Source organism: Urocitellus parryii, chromosome 2 (assembly GCF_045843805.1).
Source record: "Urocitellus parryii isolate mUroPar1 chromosome 2, mUroPar1.hap1, whole genome shotgun sequence".
In the NCBI taxonomy this organism is placed as follows: domain Eukaryota; kingdom Metazoa; phylum Chordata; class Mammalia; order Rodentia; family Sciuridae; genus Urocitellus; species Urocitellus parryii.
In genome coordinates, this window is record NC_135532.1 from 71,937,218 (window position 1) to 71,944,070 (window position 6,853).

Sequence of the window (6,853 nt, forward strand, 5' to 3'; positions counted from 1 at the left end):
GTTTCAAATTATCTTCATGGAATTCATTCTTAATACTGTACATCAAGGAAAAAAATCTGATTATTAATCATTGGGAAAAATTTCGAAATAAATCAGCTCAAAAAAAAAAAAAAAGGAAAAAAACCTACAATCACCCTGATAACAAAGGCCAGTCAGCAAATCTGCAAAGACGGAGAACAGGGACAATGACATAGCCAAAACCAGTTCTCATGATTCCCCCAGATCAGAGAGTCAAATGATCAGTTATTTCTCTCTTTTTTTTATTCCAAAGGCATAGACAGAGATTTATTTAGGAAAGCAGAGGCACATTCAAGGGACAATGTGGTTGTTTCCAGAGGGAGAAACAGCCCAGTTATTTCATCAAATCTACCTTGCATTAAAGCAGAAATCATACGATAAAAATAATCTTGCAGGTAAATAAAACTACTTCCTATGTGGCTTCTTACATTTGAAAGAAACAAAGAAAAGGTAAAATAAGACAAAACAGCTCAGTTTAATTTCAAACGTTAATATATTTTCTATTTTATATTGAACATATGCATCTGTAACCCCTCATTTGCAGCAACTATCACATCCTCATAAAAGGGGCAAAATTTGTAAGATGCCTCTTAAAATAAATATTCTTTTTTATAAAATAATAAAACTTCAAATAAATATTCTTTACACTAAACAATATGTTGAAAAAATTAGAAAATAAAGGTTGAATTTTACTGTAACTGTACAATATACATGAAGTCCAAAGGGAAATCAGAGTCTTCCAATAAAGGCTTTCTGTAAGGCAAAATACAATCTAAAAACATACTGATTGATTCACATTCTTCCGAATGTACAACATATTAGTATAATATTTCGTGACTGCCATGTAGTATGGCACAACTTGTTTTTCACAGTTGCAAATATTATTGTATATACAAAAATATAGCACATTATCTCTGGAGAAAACAATGGAAAAAAAGTCATTTGCTAATTTACAAATTTTGCAAGGACTATTCACAAACAAAAACTGCCTAGGAGTGTCTGTTGCTTTAGCTTATGCAATATATGGGTCACCAAGTTCTGAATCCCTTAACTTTGAGTTCCATTAGCTGAGTTCTAACGAGCATATCAGTTAAAATGGCACATGGACAAAAAAGCATCTCACTGCAAACAGCAAACAATATCCCAACCCTCTACGAACAGTGCCAAGATTACAACTGTTTAGTTGGTTGCATATGTGTTAAAAAAAAAAAAAAATCCTTATTATTGTGATATTCCTGATTAATAATGCTATGTTGGTTTCTCAAAGTTCCTGGGGGGGACAGTGGGAACTTTGCAGCAAACTGTGTTTGAGTTTTTACAACGGCATCCAGGCCTATTAACCCGGTCATAACACCCCTGGCACAATTTAAGGCAACCCTTGGCTGGAAGATAACACCATAAACAAGGCAAAAAGAGGGACATGACACCCATGGCTGACCATCGTGTACAACAATGAGACTGGCTGCAAGAGCACGGGTTGTCAGCACAGTTGTCCTCATCATCATTAGAACAGTGATAGAAGAGACCTTTCACACAGCACACGCAAGTCCCATAGTCAATCACGTTCTGGGCCGAGCAAAGGCACTGCTTGTCGCAGATCCAGTCTGATGGCAGTGGCCTTGGGTAGGTGCACTCCTTACATTTGCACTTGCCACAGTCCTCACACCTATAGGCATGCAGGCCCAAATCTTCCTTACTCAGTGGCTTAAGCTCACCTGGCTTAAGCTCAGATTTGGGCTGCACCCGGATGATCCCATCAGCAACTGGACCAGAGGAAAAGGATGGTCCTAATAGCCTCTGTTCAGAGGAGCTGCTGCTGGTACTTGTCCTTGTACTACTCCGAGACCCTGAGCTGACCGTGCTGATGGACCTGGACAGAGGGGCTCGAGTAGAGGAATGAATCTGTGAATGCTGGAGCCTGGGAGGCTGGCGGTGCTCCGGCAGACCATGGAGTCTCTCGTGTTTGTGCTGAGTGGAGGGGCGAGGAGCAGGCTTGAGTCCAGGTCTTGGGACCACAGTGGGTCCCTCTGTGTACTCATTGGTGTTTCGGATGGCTCTGATTTGATCCAGAGACAAAACGTGTACCTGCTGGGAGAGGGCGTCTCTAGGGTCGGGTTCCCCACGCTGCCTGCCACTGTCACGGGGCGCCTGCAGCAAAGGCTGAGACCCGTTGCCACTCTGAGCTCTGGCCTCCATCAGGTCTTGGAAGTGTAGTCACTCCAGCAGGCTTAGAACACATCTGAACTCCTGGGGAGACCAAGAGGAAAGAGAATGGTTTACACTCCAAAATACTTCCCATTCTCCACCCACCTGAGTTGACTCTTTACTTTCCACATCCCCTAGAGAAACAGGATTTGAAGTGGAATGACAGTGGGGATGTATCGGAACTGCTGAACTGATCAATGCATGCACCGGAAGGTAAAAATTGTGTCTCGGTACTAACAATTCTGTAATCCTGTGATGTGCAGTGACACAAAGCCGATCTTTGTCTGAATCACTTCAGCAACAATCCCTTATTCAAATAAGCACACAATCTGAAAGGTTCAGGTTCATTGTTAAAATTGCAAGAAAGTAATGTTGGAACACAGTACTAATACCAACATTTTCAAAAAAGTTAAATACCCTTTCAAAATGTCAAATAGGTTTTAAATTTGTCGTGAACATTTTTTAAACATACATAAATGCAGCCTAGAAAATCCTTTTTTAGTTCTTTAACTCTGCTTTTACATCAAGTACTTGCATTATGACTTATCCATTATTCTGAAGCTTTTTCAAAATCTGTAGCATGAGTATGACATGCAAAAAAGTATATTTTTCCCCAAGGACGGTTATACATTTGGCAATTCCTAATAACAAAGTTATAGGATTAAAAACAAATCATTTCAAATCTAATTAGGTACCAGAAGAACATTAAAGCAAACTTACACAACAAGCAACAACACAGGAATTTATTTTCAATTTATCAACATTAAGAATCAAATATTCTATTGCCTGATAGCCAGGAACACTTAGATTCTGCAGCAGAAAGGAGACTATCTGATCACCTGAGAAATTAAAGTACATCAAAATCTTACTTTCTTATTCTGAAAAACGAATAGTTGAGAACATAAACCAACTAGTAGTAATAGGAAAAGTTTAAAAAATTCAGGTGTCATATTTCAAACCTAGCATTCTGTCAAGTGATCCCTTAAACTGCAGTCATCCTAGGTTTCAAAACTAGGTATCATCCCTTTTCCAAGACTACATGAAAATAGAAAGTAAAACAGGTAAAAGTGGACCTTCATCCAGTCTCTGCTTTTTAGAGGAAAGCCACAGCGAACAAGGCAGGTGACAAACGCCTTCTTAATTCAGAACAAGGCAGAGCTGGTAACCGGATCTCCTCACCTTCAACAGAATGGCAGACCAGACAACGCTGCTCTGCTTTCACTCCCTTTATCGGTTCGATCTGCGCCCCAACACCGTCCCCAGCAGGTGGGACACAGCCAAAACCCCGGGGGACTTTTCTCCAGGCGAACTGACGCTGTCCAGGGGCCAGGCTGCCCCCCCACCCCTTACAATCCAGAGACGCAAAGACAGGAGGGGGCGGCGGCGCCTCCTAAGGGGACGTGCTGTGAAACGCACTAGCACACTTCCCCCGCCCTCCCCTCCCCAGCAAAAATCACCACCCCCTCCCGCCGCAACTCAGGAACTCTATCTTCCAGCCCCAAGAGGGAGCCAACCTCAACGCCCCCACCCCGCAAAGGTCACGCAGCAGACCAGACGGCGTTTCGGTAAAGGCCCTCCAATGTCCCGCACAGGTTTCCAAACCTGATGTCCGGAGGAATAAAGCCCGGCCTCACAGTCCGGACACAGCTCAACCCCGCGCGCACAGCGACTCCATGGTGCACTGACCGGAGTGAACACTGCCTGTAATCTGCACACGCCTATGTCCTTTAAGATTGAGAAAAAACCCAACATGTTATTTCTTAAAGTGGAAAAAAAAAAAAAGGCTGTTTCCAGAGCTCCACTGCACACGCCAGGATTGCTGGACCCAGATCCCTGGGTTGAAAACTTTCAGCACAGACTGGCTTGCAATGAAAAGTAGCATCTTTGAAAGGAGAAAAATGATTTCTGCCGATCCCTGGCCTCCTTCTTAATAGCCCCCACCCCACCGCACTCTCTCAGTTCCTCCCTCCCCTTTGAAAGTGCTTTGAAACCCCCATTAAGACCAGTGTGTGATCAGACTGAGGATTAGGAGGAAAGGACTTCAGCACTAGGGTGGGGCAAACCAACACAGAAACCGCTTTGTAAAAAACGCACAAGATTCAAATTAAAAATAACAGCAACAAGACAGAAGGGGCGAACCCCCCTCCCCCCCAAAAAAGGCATTAAAAAAACTATCCTCTTTTGCCACCTACTTTCAGGTAATGGAAAACAATCGCGACCACTTGATGACTTCCTTCCTGTGCTGGGTCAGAACAGGCGTCCAAAAATAAAAAATAAAAAGCATGACCTAGGCCGACCAAGAACGGAAAAAAGAGAAAGCTGCATTTCCGAACCGCAGAGACCTGGCGCCAGGCTGGGCTAAGTTCCCACCCGCACTGGGCTAGACTCTGGCCACACCGGGCAGAGGAGGGGGCTCCTCCCGCCCGGCACACTGGCCTTTTTTCACTCGAAGGGTCTCCGGCTCCAGTGAGGTTAGCAATCCAGCCACCCTGCTCCACCGGGGCCCCCGCCTCTGGGTACGCTCGCCCCGAAAGAACTTTGCCTTCCATTCAGGAGGAACAGGTTAGAAACGAGAGCGCCAGCAAAAGCGACCTGGGAAACACAAAAGTGTTTCCCCTGGGTCTCCCGCTCTCAGCGCCGATTCGTAGCCCAAGCTGGGCTGGGAGCAGAATTCAGGCGAGCCGTCCTCTGCTCCAAACCCCCTAGAGTGCGGGTGCGCGAGGTCGTGGGACGCTGCACTGGCGCACATTGCAGCCCCGCCAAGGCAGGCCGAGCCCGTACCCTGGGAGAGGTAGATCGGCGGTCAACTCCCTGGATCCTCGCGGAAACCCTGCGGGATTAGGGGAGAGACGGACCCCCACTCCCGCCCGACTGCACCTACTCCATGTTGCCCACAACGCACTGCCGGCCACGGCTCCAAGAAGAGCCAAACGCGCCTCACCGTAATCGCGGCTTTGCACCAACCCCTCTCCCTTGGGTTTTCTTTCAGCGATGTGCAAATAAATCCAGCCCCGACGCAAACTTTTCCCCTTCTTGCCACTCAGCTTCAGTTCAACTTCCGAGCAATCGGCGGAGAAAAATCGAGAGGAAAAATTCGGAGCCAAGTCCCCCGCCGACGAACACTCCGGAGTTCGGGGCTGGAGACGACCCCCCTTCCAGAAGCGCACGCGGAGTATTTCCTCTTTTTCTCAATGAACAAGAGGCCGAAGCGGCAACAGCGAATCTCTTTTCCTGGCAGATTAGCGAATGAGAAAAGAAATGGCCTTACAAAGAATCTAAAGCCAGAACGCCAAGTCTTGCGGCTCCGTCCGCGTCTGAACGGAGGCGGCGCGGAGCCGGGAGCCGGGCCGGGCGGGCGCGGGGGCCTGGGCGCTGCGCGCTCCGCCGGCCCCTCTCCTCCGCTCGCGCTGCGGCGCGCAGCTCTCGGCAGTGCAGACTGGGCGTTGTGGAGGCGCGGCAGCGAGGCCGAGGCGGGGGCGGTGGGTGCGGAGGAGGAGGAGGAGGAGGAGGAGGAGGAGGAGGAGGAGGAAGAGGAGGAGGGCTTGGGGCCCGGCCGGGGGGGCTCGCCGTTGGCCTGCGCCCTCGCCTTTCCGGAGGAGGCAGGGAGCTCTGCGGCGGCCGCGGCAGCAGTAAATGGCGTCATGTGGATCCGAGGCGGAACAGAGCAGTTGTTGTCCCAGAGGATATATCGCATCCGGTCCCAGCTCATTGGCTCCGCGGGGCTACATTCACTCACACTCCAGCGCCCGCCAGCGCTCCGAGCCGCAGGAGGCATTCAAAAGGGCAACCGCGCCGCCCCGCGCGTCCCCAGGCCAGTCCTGCCGCCCCGGCTCCGTCACGCGGGGCGCCGGCGGGGCCGGACTGGGCACGGCGGGGTCAGTTTATCTAGTTTCAAGGAAACACTGACCTTAAGGTTTCCCTAGGGGCCATGTGGACGAGCTATAGGTTTGGGTTGATTTATGGAACTTTCTCCTTGTTACCAGGAAAGGGGAATGAACATTTAAAACTAATCGGGGCCATTCAGTGTTACCATTAAAAACAACAAGTTGCAGGCTTTAAGACTTTATCCAGAATCCACTTCAAGTTTACCTCTCGCCTAGTCTGTACCCTCTCTCCTAGGGGGCGATGGGGGGGCACAAGAGGGAGGGAAAGGGGAGCGGGAAGTGAGGTGGGAGGGCTATTGGTTTATTCTTTGTCTACTGGATTAACCCGATTATACACCAGGCACCAGCACAAACCGCCTCCCCCACCTCCGAGCCTTGTACGGGAGGAACGGAATGCAGATTCGAGTTTCAAATCTTTTCTGCTCTTGCTGGGATTTGCTTTTGATTGTGTCGACTTGTAGTTTCTCGGCTTGGCTTATTTGAATTTTACTTTTTAAGGGGAATTATCTATAGAGGCTTTTTATAGATAGCTTTTTGTTGTTGTTGTTTGTTCGATGCAGTAGCCGAAGCCTTTTAAATGAATTCAGTAATACATAATTACTCAGGGCGACATCATGGACTCCCGAAATGGGGCGCAGGGTGGGGACGCTTACTATTCCACTGCTTAATCAGGAGAGTCAGCTTTAATTTCCCACTCTTTGTCACCTAGAACATTTCTCAAGAAGCTTCCTTTGTCCACGTTGAAG

The 6,853-nt window shown here is 48.1% G+C and overlaps 1 protein-coding gene across 1 annotated transcript; it reads right to left on the bottom strand.

Moving 5' to 3' along the window:
• Positions 1-284: 284 nt before the first annotated feature.
• Spry2 (sprouty RTK signaling antagonist 2) lies at positions 285-5,549 on the bottom strand. Its single transcript, XM_026400265.2, has 2 exons — positions 5,165-5,549; positions 285-2,265 (listed from the first exon to the last, which is right to left on the bottom strand). The coding sequence occupies exon 2, from the start codon at positions 2,212-2,214 to the stop codon at positions 1,267-1,269; it is 948 nt and encodes a 315-aa protein (XP_026256050.1). The 5' UTR covers positions 2,215-2,265; positions 5,165-5,549; the 3' UTR covers positions 285-1,266.
• Positions 5,550-6,853: the final 1,304 nt, after the last annotated feature.

What these genes read in the sequence shown, in the direction of transcription:
- Spry2 (XM_026400265.2), bottom strand. Translation starts at nt 2,214, where the DNA reads ATGGAGGCCAGAGCTCAGAGTGGCAACGGGTCTCAGCCTTTGCTGCAG.